General features: G+C 41.4%; 1 protein-coding gene across 1 annotated transcript in view; it reads left to right on the top strand.

Annotated features, from left to right (window-relative positions):
* Positions 1 to 10,608, top strand: part of TMEM242 (transmembrane protein 242) — a 45,307-nt gene extending 34,699 nt beyond the window's left edge. The window contains exons 4-5 of the mRNA XM_084624622.1: positions 5,297 to 5,402; positions 9,866 to 10,608. Of these exons, the coding sequence (XP_084480748.1) occupies positions 5,297 to 5,401 (105 nt within the window). The 3' untranslated portion in view covers position 5,402; positions 9,866 to 10,608. The remainder of the gene's footprint in view (positions 1 to 5,296; positions 5,403 to 9,865) is intronic.
* Positions 10,609 to 24,645: the final 14,037 nt, after the last annotated feature.

The following is a 24,645-nucleotide window of genomic DNA, read 5'->3' as shown; positions in this document are numbered from 1 at the left end:
CACACACAAGTGATTTAATTATTGCGGTGGCTGAATGCTGATGTAAGTTAGGTTGATATAATTTTGTAGTGTAGATATGGCCTAAGCCTACAGGCTCCACATATATCACTTTCAAAGCCATTTTTGAATATTTCACAGTATAAATACTAATATATGTCAGATTATATTAAAAACTGGGGGAAATCTACAGACAAATTTTTAAACTAGAATTAAATTATATATATAATGATACAGCAATTTGGTACAACAATCTTAAGATATTGACGCTAACAAAAACAACTACTGAAAATGAAGGAATACATACTTCAACTTCTTATACCATCCATAACTCCGCATTATTTATTCATGTTTTGCCAGATGCAGCTTTGCTTGCAAGAAAAAGTTTGTGTAAAAAAGACAGAGAGTGCATGATTTGTAAATCAGATTCCAATCCATGTGAAAAATGTGGATTGCTCATCTCTTTGAACTTGTGCTGTGGCTATAATCCACTGGATATACATACCACTCTTCCTGTGCCAGTTTACTGCTTTTTGATATTATATTTAGCATGGCTGCTACCTGAAACCATAATAACGGCTCAGAAGGCTTGCATACTTCTGCACAAAAAGAGAAGCAGGAAGGCAAGAATTACATCAGAGTGGCTAAACAGAAAGGCTCAAGAAGTTATTCAAACCAAAGAGAATTTGGAAGAGCTAAGTCTAGTGAAGCAAATAAAATGAAGGATAAACTACAGCAGGCAATACATAAGAAGAAAATTAGAAGGGCTAATGGATTTCAAAGAACATGTAGCTAACGGTATACAAACAAACAAAAAGTTTTTTTAAGTGTCTCAGAAGCAGGAAGCCTGTGAAAGAATTGGTGGATCAGCTAGCTCACCAGTTTCCCTCTTTTTTAAAAGTTACTTGCTTTTGACTCCTCTCTGCATCAAGAGCCTAACCAGCATGGGGAAAAAAAATCTAGGAAATAGAGGCAGGCCATTTATAATATCAACTCGTCCAATGTCAGGAGTTATAGTAAGATAAGGTAGGTAATCTGGATTAGTTGTGGAAAGATTCTGGCTGCTTCAAGGCATCTTTGCTTGAATGTACATCTGTGTTGTTTCATTCACTCTCACCTATTCTTAACCACATTCAGTAATAAATGAGACAAGCTTTCTCACCAACAGAAGTTGGTCCAATAAAGGTATTACCTCACCCAACTTGTCTCTAATATCCTGGGACTGACATGGCTACAACAACACTGCATACACCTTCAGTAATAAGACTCACACAAGCACTGTGTATTACATATGAAATCTGCCTATAAAACTATTAGTCACAATCCTGTGTTCCCAGGAAAGTGTGGTGTGGTTGCCCTCACTTTTTCCCCACTGCTCATTTTGTAAAAAAGCAGAGAATGTGGGGTTATGGGGATATAAAAAAACTAGAACTGGTAATGTCTATAGAAAAATAATTTACATATTACACATTCTTTCTGAAGAATCCTGAAGTGCTTCCCAAAATATATACAGGACCCATGACACACAACTCTCTCTGCAGTAGAGGGTGGCAAATGAATATGAAGCACAGTGCTCTTGTGTGGGAGGTGGAACTATTTGATACATGACATCTGGGCCTCCTACATACTCTGACAAAAAGTCTCATGGGCCCTTAATAGCCTGATTTTGGCACCTTCCACTGATTTAAACCAGTCATGAGTTCTGAGCACCTCTGCAACCTTAGGCCATGAAAATACACACAGAGCAGACTGGACCTTGGTTTTTAAGGTTTCATTCAGAAGCCCTCGAAGAGTTAAATGTGTGAATAAGGATGAAGAGCTAAATCAAACACTGCTGAGTTTGAACCTGTTGCTGTGGGGATTCTGGATGCTTCAAACTTGATGTGCAGGCCAGTAAGCAATCCCATCTGGGTAAAATGGTCTATAGTAGCATTTGGAATTAAGCTGACAGAAGTTTTTTGTAATTTGTCTATTTCCTTTTTACCGGGGCATATTGTTAAACATCCCCCGCCTGTTAACTAATTTAACAGCTAATGTTATCCTTTATGTGAGCACCAGCTGTGTATTGTGTTCTGAATGTTCCTGACTATGGAAGAGCAGAAATTATATGGAATTTCAGCTTTGCCTTTTTGTCATTATCTTGGGCTGAGTATGACAAACAATCACATTTATCTCCTGGAGCACACAATCATCCTATTAACCAGGAAGACATTTTTCACAGACTTAAAAAGGAACAAAGCAGATATTATCTTCCCACAAGCAATTCATTTCATGGGTGCTGAGCACTAGAAACATAAAAAGGGGTGAATGAGACAAGGTATTTCCCCTTTACATCCCAATTAAGAGGGATTTTAGTCAACAAGGCCCATTTTAGTGGTTAATCCTGAAATCCTGAACTTGAATGCACAAAAGAACTTTTGTAAAAAGCAGAAGACAACTTGGTTTGAACTATTTTTTCCATGCATACAAAAAACAAATTTTGTTTGGCCATTTATTACTACCAAATAGGGTTACGGTTAATTTAAGTTTCAAGAGAACAAGTCAGTTATTCATTAGACTGGTAAGTAGGCCATTTGGCCTCATTTCATCCTATGTGTTTTTCTGATAATCCAGGGGACAGGGAAGGACACAACAATTAATAGTTTTAGTATACAGAACAATATTCCTCCTATGGCTGTCTAGCCCTAGACCACAAGAGAATGATGAAAAGAATTAAGGACAGACAGAACCAACCCTAACTGACTGTAATAAACTATATATTCACTGCCCAAAACTCCGTTAATACAGTGTTCAGGTTGAGTACCAGTGCTGGTACCTTCCAGAATGTGAAATGTACCAATACTTAAAACCTCTCCAAAACAGGAAATAAAGCATTAAAGTAAAACAAATTTAAACCTTTAAAAAATGCACCTCTCACCCCCACCTTAACTCTGCTCTCCTGGAGTTGGCTTTGGGCATGGGTACTAAACCAAACCTGACCTATGCCAAACAAAATCTGCTATTTTCTGGGTTGTGTCCCACACAATGTTATATTGTCATGCCTCCTCATAAACCCCGACTCTCCCTGTGCTAGGTATAGCTGTATGGGACCTGGGATTAGGTGCAGCGAGTCGCCAGAGGTTGCACTGAAATCTGAGATGTGCAGCTGCAGCTAGAAGAATCAGGATGCTTTTTTCCTGGGCTGTGCTATGTGGACTGTCCAAGTATATGGACACATGGGCATCTCTTGGCTCTAAAATCTATGAATGTATGAAATTTTTTGGGCTGCTACAATGACTGCAACTGTCACTTCCAGAGGCCAGCATCCCAATACATATGTCAAGAAAACTGGGGAAGATAAGAGAGCTTTAATGCTTTGTAAAACTTGCATATTCTCAGTGCCCGTCAGAAGTCAACATCTACACTGGCATTCCCACAGTGCTTGCTCTGTCTTCTGTACTGCACTGTTGTCCTGAGGAGTTCTAGTGGTCGGGTGGCACACATCAGTCTGCCCCAAATGCTCAATAAGGGCTAACTGAAGATGATGGCCTGGAGGGACTCCCTCTGACCAGGCTGAATAGGTGTTACCATCTCCATCTGGCAGGACTTTGGTGGTTTGCCTGGAGTAGATGAAGTGGTTGAGTCTAGTCTAGTTTATATAAATTCTTACATCAGCCTCATCACAAGTTTAGTGTTTGCTAAGCCTGTCCTAAAACTCAACCTTTATTCTAGTGCAGAGACGGCCTAAGAGTCACCCCCCCCCCAACACACACTATTCCTGTGCACTTTTCGCACTATCCTCCAAATGCTCAGGAAGGGTGCAGTCCTATGATCTCACACAGGCAGTCAGTGTGCCATTGCTCAAAGAGGAGAGAGTGAAGCTAATGGCACAGTTAATCTCAGGAACTCATTGACCAAATGATCCCAAATTTGTACCATAAACTGCAACATGGCTCCTATTGTGGCATACCAGTTTTCAAGACAATCTCCTTATGCGCATGGCATGTAGTGCAATTTGAATATATTAAAAGCAGCTTTGGGGAGGGGCATATCTGAGGCACCCCAGACCAAATTACTCCAAACTTGCACCACTAATTCTACCCTCTGACCCTGATGAGGTACAGCAATTTTCAAAACAATCTGGGTATGCCTATGAATTTTAGAGCACTTTGAAGTACCGGTTGCAAATCTTCCAGTACCTTCTTAGCTGATGCAGATAGAGGGTAACTAATGTGCACAACCCACTTTCAGAAAGCTACCAAGGGAAGGACTCAAATTCTCAGTACATAGGTATGGCTCAGCTCCAACGGCCATAGAACGTCACCTTGAGTCACCTGGTTACTATGCTGGCAGGCTGCCTGCAAACATTCTGGCTTGCTACAGAATTCCAGTTCTGCTGCACACATGCAAATGACTTTCTCTGGCACATCAGGTTGTCTCAAACCTCACTGGAAATCCTGAATAACTTTTCAAATATTGCCAGATACTAGCTCAGATCAAACCTGGGGCGGGGAGGGGGGAGTATACATCAGTTTGGGAAGAACCAGAGCCATTCTCTCAGCCCCAGGCATGAACAAAATAAGTTATACAACCCATAAAATGTTGATGTCATGATAGTTTTTTGGGGAGGCTATTTCTGAAACCCCTGGCTTAAATGACCTCAAATTTAGATCACTAACCCTACTCCAAATCCTGATGACAAATGGCAAATTTCAAAGCAATCTGAATATGCATGTGGATATTAAAGCACTTAGGGAAAAAATCAGCTGTTGAAGTCTCAATCTTAACTGAAGTGATGCTACCGTGCCGCTCTAATGTTGTAACTGTTTAGCTGGGTAATGATTATGACTTGTTTTCTATATATTCCACCTTTAAATCTCTAAGGACTCTGAAGATACCCCTCTTGTGTATGTTCAGTGCAGCATATCAAAGGAGACACACCCTGCATGCTCTAACCACGGAGACATTGGTTCTTACTGGTATAGTTCTCTTAAACTAAATTAAAGGTTATACTGACTGAAAGCATCTACTTGATTTTTTTATATCTGGAAAAACATAACAATACGCAGAGTGAGCAATCACTTCATTTTAACAATCTCTCCCAGGATTTGTTAATCATTTCCTGTGCAATAGCACATTTTTTGTGAGATTTTAAGAGCGGGACAGATTGGTAGTCAGTGAAAAACAGGAAATGGAGGAGATCCTTTGCAGTGCATTTATTACCACTGCATTATGCTTCACCCTTAATTTGAATTTGACCTTACTTGTAAAACCACAATGGAAACCTTTTTTCATTGGTTCACTGACTCTTTCCATGTAGGATAATTCTGATTTCAAGCCTGCAAGTTTTTATCCAGTGCAACTGATCTTAATCTACCTGCTTCTCTTCAATGATGCCTCCACAGATCTTTGCCACCTAGATTAAGGTAGGTTTGTGACTTTTCTCCTTCACCATATTTGTTGGCTAGGAAACTATTTGGATAAAGTAGACTGAATCAGAGGTTCCTTTCTTCAGACTATGGTCTCTACTCTGCTCAGTTACATGGCCTATTGTTTGATATTTTGTATCATTCATCTCAAGAACAATCTGTGGATGGGGTATGGAAAAACTTTGGGATCCAGTCATTTAACTCTTGCAGAAAAAACCCAGACCACATTCTTGATGAGTGTCTGTGCTTTTGCCTTTTAACCCTTGACTTCATGCTTCATTGCACTCCATATTTTGTCTCCTGTTAAGCAGGGCAGTTGCCACTCCCACACATACACTTTTACTTTGCTTTCCCCCCTTAATTTCCTTTTCCACCCAATTTAATGTAAAAATAAAGGCCACGATTTCCAGGAAGTGACAAGTGATTTTAAGTGCCTTGATTTTGAATGTCCAACGTGAGAAGCCATAACAGGGGCTAATATTCAGAGAAGAGTGGCCAGCACTTTCTGAGAAGCAGGCTCCTGCAAAGTGTTTCAGGTTGGCTACTCAAGTAACTGAGGCACCAAATTAAGCGGCTGAGAAGCTGCTCTGTATGTGCCCACTCCCAACACATCTAGGGTTAGTGAGGTTTAAAAGCAGCTATCAGCCAGGAATGACGGGGACCCAGTGGCTTGCAGATATTTTCCCTGGCAGGCAACAGAGAGCATGGAGTGCAATACAAGCCCCGCAGACCCCTCTAAAGGTGGACAAGCACCTGTTCTGGAAGACTCAGTCTGAGATCCTGATGCCCCCCCCTCTCTCTCTGATAGAGACTCCACCTTGATTCTGCAGCTCTCCATAGTCCCTGTGCAGGGTGTTCAGATATTATGGAGAGGGGAGCCTCAGTCAGACAGACAGATGGGACAGGATCCACTCACAGGGAGAAGAAAAGCCCCTTTTTAAACCCTTACTCTATATGTTCTGATCCCCCACAGCTCCTGACCTTGGGACTGACCAAGCAGCTATTCCATGTTCCCAGCTGTGCCTGTCTGACTGTACACAGGATCAGATAGCAAAGAGCTCTGGCACAGAGCTCCCCTACACAGGATTAGGGTCTTCGACATCCTCTGCAAACAGATACAGATTTACCTGAAAGACTTCTGCACATAAATCCTTAGGCACATGATTGGTCATCTCTCCCAACCCCTCTTCAGGGGAAGACAAGTGGCTTAGGGAACTTCCCACCCTGCCTTCAGTCACCCAGATCCCTTGATTAACTGAACCTCCCACTGTCTGAAGGTTTCAGGCATCTCTAAAGATTCTCAGATAATTAAGGCTCTACTGCATTTCAAAGCTAACGATTAGCTGAGTAAGCCATCACCATAATGTCTGACTGATGATGTGATCAATTAGGGATGGGAAGATGAGTTACAGTAGAGTAACTGGAAAGGCTAATGATCTCATACAGAAGAGCTTTTTCATCTGTAGCTTCTATGACTGCGTGACAAAAAAATAAAACTAGAGAAGAAAGCTTAAGGTTCCACACTGCCTTCAGTAAGAATGAATCAATATGGAATACAAATCCATTAAAATTAGAGTTACTGTAAGTGACTTAGAAAAATTCCAGGTCCCAGTGTTTAACTGATATGCACAAAAATGTCTGCCCTAGTAACTGTAGCTCTGTTTGATATGTATGAGGGCTTTAATATTTTATAACAGTGATGGTTGTGCTCAGTTAAAGGCGGCAGCTTCAAAAAAAATTAAAATCCCAGAAAACACTTTGTCTTCCAATTCAGCATTATGTAATATTTCAGATGTGATACACACTCCTTTGAAGGCTTTGCCACCTGGTAACATGAGTGTCATCTGGAAAAGATGTTTCATCTAAAAAAGTTGGTGATAGATAGATAGATAGATAGATAGATAGATAGATAGATAGATAGATAGATAGATAGATAGATAGATGATAATGAGTGTTAATGCTTCATCTGAAACAAAACCGGGGAAGACATTGGGGAACACATTTCTTAGCTATCACACAAAAAAAGATTCTCAGTGAAGCCTAAGTAGAAATGCATGGAGTATCAGATCTTAAGAGAATGTAATGCACTCCAGAAAGGACAGAGATATTGCATGCTAATATAGTCAATATTTTCCTCTGATATAAATGTAAGGATTATTCCATATCTTTTACTCTATCTCTGAATTAATTTTGGTTGGAAACCATTACTCGTTAATGATCAAATATGACTAAACTCCAGCTCACTTGTTTTCTTAGGTTATTAGATGTCTGCTGTGAGGCAGCTATGTTGCAGAATGTCATTTATATCAGCTTTGGCTAATGTGTTAATATTCTTCCATCCTGCACCACTGTATAAGGCCTGCTCAGTGCTTAAAAAAAATAAACCTAAGCTTAAAGGGGCATAATCATGTAGTTTGGATCTAATATTTTACTGAATGGTAAATGCTACCATTCTTAACTGCTGCAGTAAGCGTTTGCTTGAATAAAGATGGCAGCATTTAGTCAAAAATTTCTCCAGATTGTCGATTATATCCTGAGAAGCACTGAGCACCATCAAGTCCCATTTGACCCCAGCCTTGTGTGTTGGTTTTTAATAGCTATCACTCCAGTTTTCAATAATGTTTTATATAATGGATGATCTCTAATTATAGCCCCAATTTCTCCTGGCCCAAGTTCAGAACTTGAGGGACATCCAGAGCTTATCACTTTAAGACCAAGCATATGCTAGTTAGGCATAGATTCAAGTAGAATAGAACTCATAGAATCATAGAACTGGAAGGGACCTCAAGAGGTCATCTAGTCCAGTCCCCTGCACTCAAGGCAGGACTAAGTATTATCTAGACCTGACAGGTGTTTGTCCAACTTGCTCTTAAAAATCCCCAATGATGGAGATTCCACAACCTCCCTAAGCAATTTAGTCCAGTGCTTAACCACTCTGACAGTTAGAAGTTTTTCCTAATGTCCAACCTAAACCACCCTTGCTGTAATTTAAACCCATTGCTTCTTGTCCTATCCTCAGAGGTTAAGAACAACAATTTTTCTCCCTCCTCCTTGTGACAACCTTTTATGTACTTGAAAACTGTTATGTCCCCTCTCAGTCTTCTCTTCTCCAGACTAAACAAACTCCATTTTTTCAATCTTTCCTCATAGGTCATGTTTTCTACACCTTTAATCATTTTTGTTGATGGTTGCTAAAAGAACATGCAAGAGAAAAATGGAGATAGAGTGTGATGGGTACCATTTGTATTACAATAAAGTGTGTATGCGGGGGGGAGTAGATGTTCTAACTACATGCTCCCCAGTAAATAGATTTAAAAACTGAACTAAACTGTTGAAGCCATATGTGTACGTTGCTAGTGTTAGTTAAATAGCTTTGTCAGGTAGTAGGCCAGGAGGAGATGCATTCCCTCCATGTCTGTAAGTCTTTTTTTCTCCCCTATATGTTTCTCTCTCTCATCACCAGGCCTCCTCTTCACTCTCACTAGTGATTTGGTACTGAGGATTTGGTCCTATCCATTCAGAAGTTCTCAATCTATGGCCTGTGAACCACTGATGCTCTGAGGAGCACATACTGGCGGATCATGGAGAGCTGCCTGGTCACATAGTGTTGGCTCCATTTTTCCAAATACTGAATTGTACTAAGAAATATAAAAATACATGATATATTTTCCTGATATTAGTTTTCCCTTTAAACCACTGTAACTGCTGTAGTTGTCACAGGGTACTAGCCTACTGCGGTTTGAAGGAACTGGTGGTTATTAATGGGATACAAAACCATCTCTCTATTAAAATGATGAAGAAGTTTGAGAAACCCCATATGAGCTTGTTTTCCCATTTATATAACATTGTTTAAGGAACGCAGCAACATCCCTTGGCAAACAAACTAAATGCATTTCACTGGAAATTTATTCCTGAAAAATACAACTGTATCAGTAGTATAGCATTACATGCAACTTCCCTGGGAACCTTTGCTAAAAATACTGCCATTTGGTGCAATCTAGCCCATTCCACAGGTAAAACCCTTGTTCTTCAGAAGTATTTTTATGATCCCCAAGTCTCAGACAGGGATGATTTAGCTACATCTATATAAGGGTGAGCTCCAACTGAGGTAGAGAAGTCATCCAATACTCCCTTGAGTGTGCTGACTAAATTTTAACGAGAAACTTCCAAAAGCACCCTCCAGCACATCACTGCACCTGGTTGTGTTACTGTACATTGGCTAACTGAAGAATCCAGAGACGAATGTGTGTACTCCATCCACAATAAGTAAATAACTCTTCTCTTTAGTTCAGTGACTGAATTTTAAGAAAGGGCTCCTGAGAACCCCCTACAAGTAGAACTCCTTCCTGAAACGTTTATAAAATCCATCTTTCAGACCAAATTAAAATATTGTGAATGGCAGGTTTTAAATATCTCCCAGCACACTGATGCAACATAATCTCTTTCCTTCTCCCCTACAGGAGTCTGTTACTGAACCATGAAATAATGTCATGTGCTTACATTTCTGCAAGAAAGCGTAGTGAAGATGTACTCCTCACTCCACTGAGGTGCTGACACAGCAGCTCTTCAGAAGTACAGGATCTGTGCAGAAGACCAGCAAAGCCTAATTTATCAGAATACAAGGCTACAGAAAAAGGGGAGGGGGGAAATGGTGGTGGTGGGGATACAGTAGTTAATTGTTAGGAAGTCCTTGAAAAATAAATCTGAACAAAACACCAGAACGTGCAATGCCCTGTAATATGTTTGGAATTAACTTTTATTCCCTGTTTTATTTTAAGTTGCTGTGCAGACAGTCAGTTGTATTATTCTTATCAAAAATAGCTTCTTCATCCTCAGCAGATGTTCAGGTCTTTCAATATGTATGTTCTGTAATTCCCCATAATGCTAATAATGTGTCTAGTAACGTCAGGTGCACGAGTTTTCTTATGTTACTTCTACAGTATCTGTAGCATTCTCCTTCAATTCTGAATATAAAACATCTTCAGGTTTCAGTGCGGAGAGGGAATGGTTTTCAGATGTCCTCATAAAAGAAGACTTTGCATCTTCCCTAAAGGGCAACAATTATAATCCCTTGAGTCCACATCCATTCTAAAATATTTAAACCAAAGCCTTACCTCACTCTGCCATAACTCCAAGATCTGGTAAAAGACATGTTTTGCCCTGGTTATACTACCTTAAATTAATAAAGGATTTGGGAGTAGAATTTATGCCTGCTGCTAATTGCATTTGATACGAAATGTAGTTTTTCCACTGTTCCACATCAATTAACCAAAGACAATGCACCTGTTACAATGGGGAAACAAGCAAGTAAAAATATAAAAGAATGCCATTTTTCCACAATGCCAGCCAATGCCAGCCAGAATCTGAGTTCTACCTTGTCTTGAGCTTTGTTATGGAAGCTTCATAACACGGAGACCCCAGATCAGCTGACTTCTTAAGCACATGATTAACTGTAATGTCAATACTCTTCAAGTTTCTGCCAGAGGGTGTCACTAAAGGCCACACAAGGAGCTATCTTCTTTCCCCCACCTTCCCCAAGTCACTCTTTACACTGCATCTGGTGGGCTTCCTGCCTTGGGTGGTATGATACCTTAGGAATGCGCTCAGGATCCTTGTTCTGTTTAACTCTATCACATTTCTATGTTTAACTCTATCACATTTCTATAGTGGCAGCAGTATGTGCTCCTAATTCTGACTTTTCCTTCACTCCATGTTCTATGCCTTTACTGACAAGTTTCAGAGTAGCAGCCGTGTTAGTCTGTACCCGCAAAAAGAACAGGAGGACTTGTGGCATCTTAGAGAGTAACAAATTTATCAGAGCATAAGCTTTTGTTGCCATACAAACTGTGAGAGGCTAATTAGTTAAGATGAGCTATTATCAGCAGGAGAAAAAACTTTTGTAGTGATAATCAAGATGGCCCATTTCTTGGGTTTGAATGGAGACTGGGAGTGGCTGGGTCATTACACATATTGAATCTATTTCCCTAAGTTAAGTATCCTCACACCTTCTTGTCAACTGTCTAGATGGGCCATCTTGATTATCACTACAAAAGATTTTTTCTCCTGCTGATAATAGCTCATCTTAACTAATTAGCCTTTCACAGTTTGTATGGCAACTTCCAACTTATCTGTATTTATATATATATCTTCTTAGTATATGTTCCATTCTATGCATCCGATGAAGTGGGCTGTAGCCCACAAAAGCTTATGCTCTAATAAATTTGTTAGTCTCTAAGGTGCCACAAGTCCTCCTGTTCTTTATGCCTTTACTGACAGACATATCTGCAGCACAAGGAAATAGGAGGCCAGTCCTCAAGCTCAGCCAGAGAGAAAGCACACACACCGCAGTAGAAGGGGCTCTTGCAAAGTTACACAATCTGCTTGTCTAAATCTATTACTGCCTAGCACCTAATGTCTCTCCTAGGGAAAGGGTCCAAACTAACCTGTTCACAATCGACAGACAGGCTCTAGGGCCATTACCTGAGGCAAATTCTCCCTCTCCACTTCCACAGTCCCCATATGGACTTTTGGAGCTTCCCAGGACAGCACAGGCTACACTTCATAGGGTGACGGGTAGAGATCAGTCACCACCACTTGCTGTTTGAGTCACTGTTGTGTTTCGGTCCCTCCCCTAACTTCTAGCCCCTGCCTTAATCCAATTGGGTAGGAGTGTTTGCAGCTAACTGAGCCTATATGTACACTATAAGTGGGGAGAGGGGCAATCTCAGCCATGAATATCCTAACAAAGCTCCTGTTCTCACCTTTCCCATTCTGATAAAGCAAATATGCAAATGCTAAGGCAGCTCAGAGCTGGATTAACATTCAGAAGTTTTTAAAAACCTGTGGCCATATGCAGAGTGACCTTTAGGCCTTTTTGAATCTGGCAGAATGCAGATGAGGAAAGAGAGCCACATTATAAAGAAAAGGAGTACTTGTGGCACCTTAGAGACTAACCAATTTATTTGAGCATGAGCTTTCGTGAGCTACAGCTCTGAAACCTGACATTATAAAGACAGAACCATCTTTCTGTGTCTTGCTGTCACCACAAAAGGGCCCACTGGAAGAAATGAAAATCTAACCCAAGCAGTCACAGTTCATCTAGGTTTCATGGAAATAAATCATGGGGTATGTAAGCATGCCTCTTCCAGCAGCACTTCCCATAGGTGCAAAGAATTGAACAGTTTGTATGAACACAAACCTTGCTGATTTTGTGCTTTAGATGATGAGAAATTAACATCTCGCTCTGCTAGGCAGGGGGCCAATTTAAGGTCGTGAGCTTGCTATGAGAAGGGCTGGGAATACCATATAAGTAGCATGCTCACCTCATAGGGAGGGAGGGAACAATTTGCATTGTTCTCAAGCATCAGCCCCTTCTATCAGCTGGTGCTCAGAACACCATCAATAGGTTCCAGAAGGAGCTACATTAAGCCCTCTTGGACTAAAAGGAACCCTTCAAGGAAATTATGAGAAATTTCACTGCCAATGTCAGATTCCTTTTTACATAGATTATGACTTATGACATCAGGATAGGGGTTTTCAACCTTGATATCACACAGGTGTCAAAGGATTGCGACAATTTTGCCCTATTGCTAACTAGGAGAGGGGTTCTGGGGTTGTTGAGAAGCGTGGTATTAAGGCAATAGCAGCTATAAATATTAGAACCATCTTCCCCTCATCCCCCTTCTCCAGTTAAAGGGATACTATGTAGGTTATATCCATACATTTAGGCCTAATTTTTCAACTGTCCATTAGTTTTGGATGCCCAACTGTAAAAACCTGGGGCATAGTTTTCAGGGTTGCTGAGCACCCACAAGTCCAACTGAAATTCATGTGAGTTGAAGATGCTATTAAGCATCTGTGAAAAACAGGCTGTAGGTTTCTAAGTTAGGAACCAAAAATGAGTGGAGTTTTACTTACCTTAAATTTCACTTACCTTTGATAGTAATATTAGAAACTATCTGGTTGAAATGGTTTCAACAGATTTTTTTTTTTTTTTTTGAAAAATTGAATTTTCTGCAAAAAATTGCCGACGTTGAGATTTTGTTTTGTATTTGTGCCTTTTTATATTTATTTCAAAATTTGTATCAAAACATTAGAAAAATGGGTTTTGCTTTTTGTTTACTGACAATCCAGGCTTTGAGCCTTTAGGGTTAATAAATAATAATGTTTTCAAGTTTTTCTCCACAGCAATGAAGGCTAAAAACTTAGGGATTTTTGTAACAAAATCCTAGATTCTCACATAATGACATGACCCCAGGAGCTGGAGCTTTAAGAAAAACCCCAAATATGAGGAGATTTTACAAAACTGTGACTATTTTCTTTTGCTTTCATTGTCCTACAAATCTACCCACGACAGATTTTGCTGCACCATTCCAACCCTCAACCAAACAACAGGACTTCAGCCTGATTTTCCAATACCCAGAGATTTCCCCAGGGTTTCATAGACACTGAGGCCAGAAGGGACCACTGTCATAACCTAGTCTGAACTTATGTATAACTACACTTGGTAGAATTCAATTTTTATTTTTTTATAATTTTGACAGATAATATTGATGCTTATTTTTAAGCATTTTTTATTTTTATCAGTTTAAATTTTCACAGTTGTGCAAAATTATGGCTTTTAAGCTTTTTTTTCAATTTTATTTATTTAAAATTTTACAGTTGCAGGAAAGTATGGATGTGTATGTCAGACAACAGGGAGGTCAGACAATAAGTATTTAATGACAGTAGATGTTGAGATTAAGTTTTGAAGCTTTGTAACTTTTAAAACACAAATTGTCAACATCACATCACATGTCAAAATTTAAAAAGTTAATATTCTTAAATCAAACTCTCAAAAGTTCTTAAGCAGAATTTTTCTTACTTTTCTTATCTGTAAATTTAGATCATAATCCATGGAAATATTTTTTTCATGTGTTTGCATGTGTATGATGGAATTGACGTTTACCAACCTTTACCTATAAAAATCTAATCCTTTCAGGCCTATGTGTAACACAGGCCATTCCACTTTCCTGAAATAATTCCTCTTTGAACTAGAGCAGAGGCAACACGTAACTCTTGAGAGTGAGGCGGCACAATTTAAAGGGTCTGGGGAGGGGGCACGTGACCACCCCACATGTGGCCTTTGGGTGCAGGAACCTTCCAGTCCCACTTCCCGGGGCCAGGGCAGCCAATTCTGTCAGCTCGTGGGGGCTGGAGATACAGGAGTGGGGAGCATGTGCTCCTGGTCCACCCCAGGTCCCGGGCCAGGAACTCACAGCAACAAAGTTTCTCCCCGGAACTCCGGCACCTTCGCAGACACCTCAGCAGGGAAGGGGTATGGGCAATGCCCCAACTTGGGCTGAGCACAGGGAACCTGCTTCCAATACCTTCCCCAGTGACCCCCAACCCTGTGCCCAGACCGAGGCCACTGCGCTCTCCCCACCCTGTCAGGGTTATCTGCTGCACAGGCCTTTGCCGCCACCTTCTCAGCTGGGCTCTTGCAGGCAGCTGCCGTGCTGCACAGAGGCAGCAACCTGGAATGGCTGCTCTCATCCAGCAGGAGAACCAGCTCCGTCCTACCCCCTCCGCTCCCCACCCAGGCCCCGCTGCCAGGGAGAGGGGCTAGGCAAGCTGGAAACATGCCGTTGGGGTGCAGCATGAGAAGGACAGAGCCCCCACACGGCAGGGCAAGCAGAGCAAGCACAGGAACGGCCTGATGCGGTGTGATGAAGGGCCAGGAGCTAGAAGAGGAGCAGCACTGGGTGCATTGGCCCCCTGTGCTTTTCACGCAGCACCCAGACATTGCAGTCACGGGCTCTTTGTGGGGCTGCAGGGTCACTTTGCTCTGAGCCCTGCAAGGGCAGCTCGGTGCTCACAGAATCAGGGGAGGGGAGGCATGTGACCCTGCATTCCCTCCCATCCCCCTGCGTCGCCTCTGAACTAGAAGCTATCTTTCAGAAAAACAGCCGTTTTGATTTAAAAATATCCAGTGATGGAGAATCCACTAAAACCACTTGCTAAGTTGTTCCAATGGTTAATTACCCTCACTGTTAAAAAATAGCACCTTATTTCTAGCCTGAATTTGTCTCATTAGTTCATCAGGCTCATCCTCTAACCTTATTCCAAGTATGTCACAGCTCTCCTGCATGACAAATTGGAGGATTGGGCCAAAAGAAATCTGATGAGGTTCAATAAGGATAAGTGCAGGGTCCTGCACTTAGGATGGAAGAATCCAATGCACCGCTACAGACTAGGGACCGAATGGCTAGGCAGCAGTTCTGCGGAAAAGGACCTAGGGGTGACAGTGGACGAGAAGCTGGGTATGAGTCAGCAGTGTGCCCTTGTTGCCAAGAAGGCCAATGACATTTTGGGATGTATAAGTAGGGGCATAGCGAGCAGATCGAGGGACGTGATCGTTCCCCTCTATTCGACATTGGTGAGGCCTCATCTGGAGTACTGTGTCCAGTTTTGGGCCCCACACTACAAGAAGGATGTGGATAAATTGGAGAGGGTCCAGCGAAGGGCAACAAAAATGATTAGGGGTCTAGAACACATGACTTATGAGGAGAGGCTGAGGGAGCTGGGATTGTTTAGCCTGCAGAAGAGAAGAATGAGGGGGGATTTGATAGCTGCTTTCAACTACCTGAAAGGGGGTTCCAAAGAGGATGGCTCTAGACTGTTCTCAATGGTAGCAGATGACAGAATGAGGAGTAATGGTCTCAAGTTGCAGTGGGGGAGGTTTAGATTGGATATTAGGAGAAACTTTTTCACTAAGAGGGTGGTGAAACACTGGAATGCATTACCTAGGGAGGTGGTAGAATCTCCTTCCTTAGAGGTTTTTAAGGTCAGGCTTGACAAAGCCCTGTCTGGGATGATTTAACTGGGAATTGGTCCTGCTTCGAGCAGGGGGTTGGACTAGATGACCTTCAGGGGTCCCTTCCAACCCTGATATTCTATGATTCTATGTCCCTAATTCTTCCCATCTCCCATTCACAGATCAAAGCCCCATTTTCCCCTCCATCTTACCTCCTATTTCCCATGAAAATGTCACTGTTTTATCTGTTGATATCTATGCATTTTTGGGAGGGCGAAAACTCCAACCTTACCTTCTGGCATCTACAAATGTACCAATTCCCGCAACTTTCCTCTTAGCCCCTATAAATTCCACACACACACACACACATCCCCACTCCTTTCCTTAGAGAGGTCTGATTCCAACCCTGGTTTACCTCTCAGAGACTCAGCCTCCCTCGTGAGGGATTTTATTTTAGAAAAGTCAGTGGACCACACTGCCTGCTTTCCCCTCCAGTCTGTGATATTTTCTAGGGGAAACGTCAGGTGTCAATCCCCCAACAGGAGATCTTCTGGAGTGACTGAGTGGCCTGAACTGCCATGATGGCTCAAATGTGAAGAACCTGCAGCCTAAACCACATATGCTCAAAAACAATGAGGAGTCTGGTGGCACTTTAAAGACTAACAGATTTATTTGGGCACAAGCTTTCATGGGTAAAAAACCCTCTGGGTAAAAAACCAAAAGTGGGTTTTTTACCCACGAAAGCTTATGCCCAAATAAATCTATTAGTCTTTAAGGTGCCACCAGACTCCTCATTGTTTTTGTGGATACAAACTAACACAGCTGCTCCCTGATACTTGACACGTATGCACTGAAAGTATCAGAGACGGGAGTTTTTTCTGGTGTGATGTTCCAATGTTTGGATCGTGGATTGAGATATTTGTTTTCTTTAAAATAAAAAAATGGAATTTTTGAAAACATATTTAAAAAATTAAAAGTAAAGTAGTAGAGAAACACGAAAGGCTGGATCCTCAGCTGGCGTAAACTTCCAGTGACTTCAGTGCTGAGTTGCACCAGCTGAAAATCTGGACCTAAAACTGAAAGTGAGAGTTTTCATTTATTTATTTTCCAGATACAGTACTTGTATTTCTGAGCCTAAGAAGTCTGATAATGGAAACATTTTTAGCACCATGTGTACTTTTGGATTTCAGATTGGGTCCGTTCCCCACCTCTTCTCAGAGCCAAAGATTATAAATCATGCATTTTTAAAAAACGAACAGCAATGCATTGAAAACTTTCTGCTCTGGTTTCTTGTAGCACTTTACCCACAACAAGCTTCCTCACTCATGATCATATCATATCCTTTCATCTCACTGTAGCTGGTCTATTATTATTTATTATTTGCATCAAACAGGTAGAGAGTACTGTATTTTGAAGTTATTGTGGTATTTGGTGTGCATATGTATTTGAGGTTGCAGGGAACATGTTTGCAGTCAGCAACATAATATTACAGGATATGCATTTAGGGATAGCCCTACAGTGGGAACCAAAATTTTCCAACATGGAACATAGTGTGAAGTTTTTACTGTAATTTGTTGTGTTTGAAGCTTAGAACAAAGCTAAAGGGCCTGGAAAACATCTTTTACATCTGAGAAGCAATAGTTCAAAGTTTCCTAATTTACTGCTCTTTCTTGTACTACTCATTTTGAATACTGGTATTTATTATCCAAGACCTTTGTAAGTTGGAAAGTACTGAAACCTTTGAAAAATATAGCAGTAAAAGCATTAAAAAACAAAATACAAACATTAAAATTGCAGCAACCAGTGTAAGAGAGAACCCTGGTTTCAGTCCCTACAAAGCAGTCCCAGACTCCTCTCAAATTCTATATTCTCAGCCTGTGGGTAAGGGTAGTCTCTGGTACAGCAGGGAGTATTAAGAATCAGGGCACTCAGACACCATTGAGTCTTACCTGACACTAACCTGAAAAAGAAAAGAAAAGGAGTACTTGTGGCACCTTAGAGACTAACAAATTTATTTGAGCATAAGCTTTCGTGAGCTACAGCTCACTTCATGCATCCGATGAAGTGAGCTGTAGCTCACGAAAGCTTATGCTCAAATAAATTTGTTAGTCTCTAAGGTGCCACAAGTACTCCTTTTCTTTTTGCGGATACAGACTAACATGGCTGCTACTCTGAAACATGAAAAACAAGTTACCCAAGGAAAGAAAGAATAACGTTTTACAGAAAATTAAGTAGTAACTTACCATTTCTCCAGCAGAGGGTGGCCTAAGTATACAAGAAACAGTCTTGCACTTCACTAATCAATGCTTTCTGCTATGAATTGTGGTAGAGATGGTGGAATCTGCTCTCTTTTCCTTTTAAATAATTGTATAGGTAGATAGAAGACCCGGAGACCTACAGTGTAAATTTTAGGCTCATTGCTGAAACACAGAAAAAAATTTAAAAAATGTTAAGGCAACATCAGGAGTACACATTTAAATTAAAAAGGTTAGAAATGCAAAAATTGAGCTTCCAGCAGCAATGTTAACTTGAACATGATCCACATCCTTCATACTTTATGGGATATACACAAACAGTACTATTTTACTTATTTTAGGGTGACCAAACAGCAAATGTTAAAAATCGGGACACGGGGTGAGGGGTAATAGGAGCCTATATAAGAAAAAGACCCAAAAATTGGGACTGTCCCTATAAAATCAGGACATCTGGTCACCTTAATTTATTGGTACTGTAACAAATATTTGGATTGTGGTAGTGTCTAGAGGCCCCAATTCTTGTCTGGGGCCCAATGTGCTCGGTGCTACACTCCACACACAGATAAACATGTATCTTGAAGCAGGGATTAAGGCCTCATCCTGAAAATACTTACACATGAGAGTAACTTTTCTAAGTGCTTGTAGGATCAGGTCTTGATTTTTAAAAAATGGAATAACAGATCATCTGTATGTGCAAGGTGGCTGAGTTAACATAACTCTTGAAGTCTTAACTTCTGCATTTCCTGACTTTATAATTTTCACTTATGGTTACATTAATTTATGTTGCCTGGAGTCTATCACTATAAGACATGTTTTCTTTCTATATGTGGGTTGTGCTATTCACTGTAAAGATAGCAGAGGATAGGACAGGTCTAATGGACACCCCCAATCACATTGGAGATGTCATGAGGCTAGCAGCCTTCAAGGTGACAACAGTTATGGGGGAACCAGGAGGTGCTTTGGGAAAGGAAAGATGTGTAAGAAGAGGTCTGGCAGGAACTTCTATAGGTTCCATAGCATCTGTGTTTTAAGATGCTTATCTGAACTCTGAACTTTTGGAGTTCTCTCATATAGGATCTGATTTTTTATTCCATTACTCCAATTTTATGGAGATGTATAACTTCACTGAAATCAATGAGTAGGGGATCAGACCCACTGTGTTTATATATATATTTTGCTATATTTACTGTGAGGTTTTATCTTATGGTTTTTGCTATGCTGCATAATTATTATAAAACACACACGAATGACAATGCAACCTATGGGGATGGAAACATAGTGGATATCTATTCTGGCAGGAAAATGTAACTGTATCATTTTGATAACTCAGATAATTATATGAGTAAACCCTCTAAAATGCATACACAAGCTTTCAACAGGTGGGGAAATAAAGACCCACAGACTGTTTTATTTGGAAAATTGTTCCCGACGGAAAAAATGTGGATGTTGGTAACTATGGGTTTAATATCCAGGAAATACTGTAGTCAGTGTTACTTACAACTGAGTTTGACCAAGACAGTTTCAAGTGTTTTCAATCTTTACAACCTCAAGAGCAGCCCAAGAACTGAATATCTTTCTCGATGGACATTGCTTGAAACACGAATCCCACCCAGTCTACCTCGGAGTGACAACATGTGACAACCTTCTAAACAAATTGGCCAGTACTTCATGGGGAGCAAATGCTCAAACTCTCTCATCGTCTGGTTTAGTTCTGTGTCACTCTACAGTGGAAAACTATGTGCCGATCTGGCTCAATTTGTCTCATGTCAAGTTGGTTGACTCAACTACACTCAACCAGGCACATTGTAACTGGGCCAGTTTGACCTACACCAGTACCAGGGTTCCCTGTGTTAAGCAACATCACTCCTCTACGCATCCCTCATGCTCCCACTTGCCTGCCCAGACTTCTCTGCAACGTTGATGTGGCATGAAGAATGGTCTGAAGCCAACATCAGAAGCCAGTCTCTTAAAATTGACTCAGCAATGAATCTGACTGAACGCACCCCGTATTCAAATCCTACGTACCATTGTAAATTCTTTGTACAAAATATGCTTTGGGAGTGTCATTTGAAAACTAACAAGTTGCTGGTCAATAATATCATGATAAAATGTATGTTGCAACATTATATGTAAAGTTATAAATTCCCCCTGAATGATGTTGGTGACATGTTCAAACCCCCATAGCCCTATAGGACTATAGGCTGGACTAGTAAAGCAGATCTTAAACAAAGGGATGTATGTTTACCCAAATATACAATAAGTTATAAACAAGGTCTTCAGACAGTGAGAGGGGGAAACAAGAGGCAAGAAAATCCGCATGACAACAAACAGAGGTGAGGAGAAACAGCATGCAACCTCTTTCACTACTAGACCCCACATCTCCATCCTCACAGCTGGAAGGAACTTTATCTCAGGGTAATCCTTGGGAAAATGCATTTCAAAGGGTAACTGAACTATAAAAGTGAGGGGAAAAAACATCCAGGTGGTCTCTCTCCCTATCCATCTCTTTCTTTTCAACCTAAGATGACAAAGGAAACAGCCACTGGACTTTGGGAACAGATCCTGACCTGAAATTTGGTCAGCCCTGTTGCTGGAAGCATGTGGTAAGAACTACACTGTGAACCAAGTCTTAGTTTTTGAAGTTTAGAAAGCATTTTACCTTTATTTCTCTTGTAACCATTTCTGACTTTAATGCCTTATGTTTGTGCTCACTTAAAATCTCTCTTTTTATAGTTAAATAAACTTGTTTTATTCCTTAATTAAAATGAATCCAGTGTTGTGAATTGTTTGGGTAACGCCATTTAAGGTAGCAGGCTCTTGTATGCTGATCCCCGGAGAGGAGCAAAGGATCTAATATATCTGGGCTGCTCAGGAGAGAGCTGGACAATGCATAACACACATTTTTGAGGGGAAATCTGGGACTGGGAGTGTGTTGGGATCACCCTGCAGGTGGTATCCAAGGCTGCTAGAAGCCACAATGTGGCTGGTGTTTGCTGACAGGTTGCTGGGGCCAGAGCAGCTGGACCAGGGCTGTGGCTATACACATAGACACTCAGGGAGTGACCTGAATGCTATTTGGCTGTTTGTGAGGAGCTCAGGCTGAGAGCTACAGCAGCAAAGCATGGTGAGGCTCCCCAGGTTGCAGAGCAAGTGGTGACACAGCCCCTCACTGGTCTGGATTTTACCCTGATTGCATAGCATGTACCTTGTTTTGATTTGCCACACCGCTTATGGGCCCTTCTGAACAGATTTTGAACAGGTCTGGGTCAATGTGCAGCCAGCCTTTACACCTGGGGCCAATGAGATGATCCCACATGTGGCTTTGGCCAAATTCAGACTATGTCATACATCACTGATGACTGCCCTCTGACCAGATTTGGCAGTGGTCTGACGGCATTGCATTTTGCTGATGAGGCTGCTGCAAATTGGCTTGGCAAGCACCACATCCGATAAGAATACCCTGGGTTGGTGAAGTTCTAAGGTTCCAGCCCTGTAAACATTCACACACGTTGAACTTTGTGCATGTGAGTAAAGTTCCACTGACTTCAATCTGACAACTCACATGCATAAAGCTGTGCCTGTGCATAGGGTTTGCAGAATCAGGTCCTGAGAAAAGAAAGAAAGGGGGAAAATGAAAAGTTAATTGGAAGGAAAACCAATATTGAAAAGCAGGAGTGGGGGAGGGAAGAGATGCAGACAGAAAAGAAGAGAACAGAACGAAGTGGCTGAAATGAAAAGAAAGAGAAAGAAAAAGCCCTAATGGGGGAGAAAATAAAATTTGCTGCCTACAATTTATATTGTATAAAATATAGGCATTATTCATAAACACACACACACACACACACATATAACACAAGAGGCACATTCATTTTCATTGCATTTCATCTGTGCAGGATAATCCACAATTTAGATTAGTCATGTTAGTTATGTATAATATTAGTAATCTTATACACATACATATAATTTTAAAACCACGTGAAATTATAAAATAAAGCATTTTTAGTTGCCCATTTGCCACTTTCATGCCCTTCTGAAAACCCCCTTCTCTCCTGCCCCCATTTCTCTCTGCACAGGATATTGCTAATTTTTTCAAAAAAATTGGCAAGATTCAGTAGGGCTTTTTACCTTCTCCCCTTCCAACACTCTCCTCCTCCCTTCCCACAGACACAAATTGCTCATCTGCTATAGCCCCTCCACCTGCCACAGTGACTCCATCCTGCCTCACTGACTTCTTTCACGTAACCCCTAATTTATACTCCTTTCTTTGCACTTCTCCTCAATCTCTCACCCTCCTCCCTTCACAGTACATGTATGCTTTACTAACCCTCAAGATGAAAACCCCCCTCCAACCACCATCCCATCCTTCTTCTCCCTTTCACCTCCAGGCTTATTGAATGCACTATCTACAACCAATGCCTTAAACTTCTTTCCTCCAATTCAGTCCTTGATGCTCTCCAATCTGGTTTCCATTCTCTCCACTCCAGTGAAGTGGCTCTCATTAAAGTCTCAAATGATGTCTTCCTAGCCCAGATCCCAGAGCTTCTATTTCATCCTCATCCTCCTTGCTACACTGGCAGCTTTGGACACCATCTACCACTCTCCGCTTCCTCAAATCCTGTCCTCCATTGGCTTTTGAGGCTCCATCCACTCATAGGCTCCTCCTACATCTCTAATCATTACTTTAGCACCTTATATGCCAGAGCCACTTCTTTCCCTCTCTCTTTCATTGATCACCCCAACCCACAAGGCTCTATTCTTGGCTGCATACTCCTCTCTTTCTACACCCCATTCTTAGGGGCTCTTATCAACAGTCACAGCTTCAAATACAATTTTAACACCAATGGTTCACAAATACATTCCACTAAAGACCTGTCTCCTTCAACTCAATCCCTCCTCCTGGCCTGTCTTTCTGACATCTCCTTGTGGATGTCCAGCAGGCAACATGACCGAAATCAGGCTTTTGACCTCTCTCCCACCCTGCCATAAGCTTTCTCTTCTCTCCTATTTCTTTGTCGCTGTGGATAATACCACCTTCTCCCCCCATCATTCAGGCCTGTAATCAGGGAGCCACCTTTGACTTGACTCTCTCCACGTGACACATGCAAACCATCTCCAAGCCTTGCCACTGCTACCTACATCACACTTCAAAGATTTGGCCATTTTTGTCTGTCCAGACTGCTTTTGTTCATACTCTCATCATCTCATGCCTCAGTTACTGTAATATCCTCCTCTCTGGGCTTTATGCCACCCATACTGCACCTCTCAAGGCCATTTAAAGTGCTCATGCTAAGATTGTCTTCATGGTTCATTGCTTTGACCATTCCCTTTGTGTCACTCTGTTGGCTCCCCCTCCTCCACAACATCAAACACAAGTTCCTTGTCTTTGCCTTCAAGGTATTCACCATGTATCTACCAGATCTAGTAGCTTTTTGTGCCATTGAATCCCACCTGCATTCTTCAGATTATGTCAGCCTCAGTCACTCTGTCTGCTCCTCCTTCAAGTACCTCCACCATTTCCCTCCAGTTGCCCCATATGCATTGGGAAAACTCCCCTTCAAAAATGGTAATGCTGCCACCTTAGCTCTTAAATCCCTCCTTTAAACCTGCCTATGTTATGATACCTACAAACCACGCTCATCTGGCATAGGTTAAACAAGTGATGAGCTGACACTTCTATTGTTCTGCTACTTTTGGTTTATTTTATTACCTTGCACTCTGACCAACCCCTACCCTGAGTGTCTATTTCTTCCCTCTCTTGTATCCTGTCCGACACCCAGGCTGTAAACTCTCTGAGGCAAGGATTGTTTTCCTTTTGATCTGTTTTTCCAATGCCTAGTACAATGGGGCCCGATCACTAGGGCTCCTAGGCACTCCTGGAAACGACAACAATCGTTTCTCTGTTTGAGACACACAGAAAGTGTAGGGTTTTTTGTCTGCATACCCATATGTACACTGGTATAGAAAGGCCCAATCCTGCAAGCACTTAATCATGTGTAGTAGTTTTATTCACATGAGTAGTGCAGTTGAAGTCAATTGATACAAGTGAAATTACCCATATGCTTAAGAGTTTGCAGTATCAAACCCCCCCCACCACCCCAGATTAATTTATTCTTGGCACTATCGCAAACAATGTTCTGCCCCTACTTACTGGTTACAGGGGAAATCTTGCATAATGACAGGTTTCAGAGTA

The sequence above is a fragment of the Lepidochelys olivacea genome, assembly GCF_965140295.1.
Source record: "Lepidochelys olivacea isolate rLepOli2 genome assembly, chromosome: 3".
Classification (NCBI taxonomy): Eukaryota; Metazoa; Chordata; order Testudines; family Cheloniidae; genus Lepidochelys; species Lepidochelys olivacea.
This window is presented reverse-complemented; position numbering and strand designations above follow the sequence as displayed.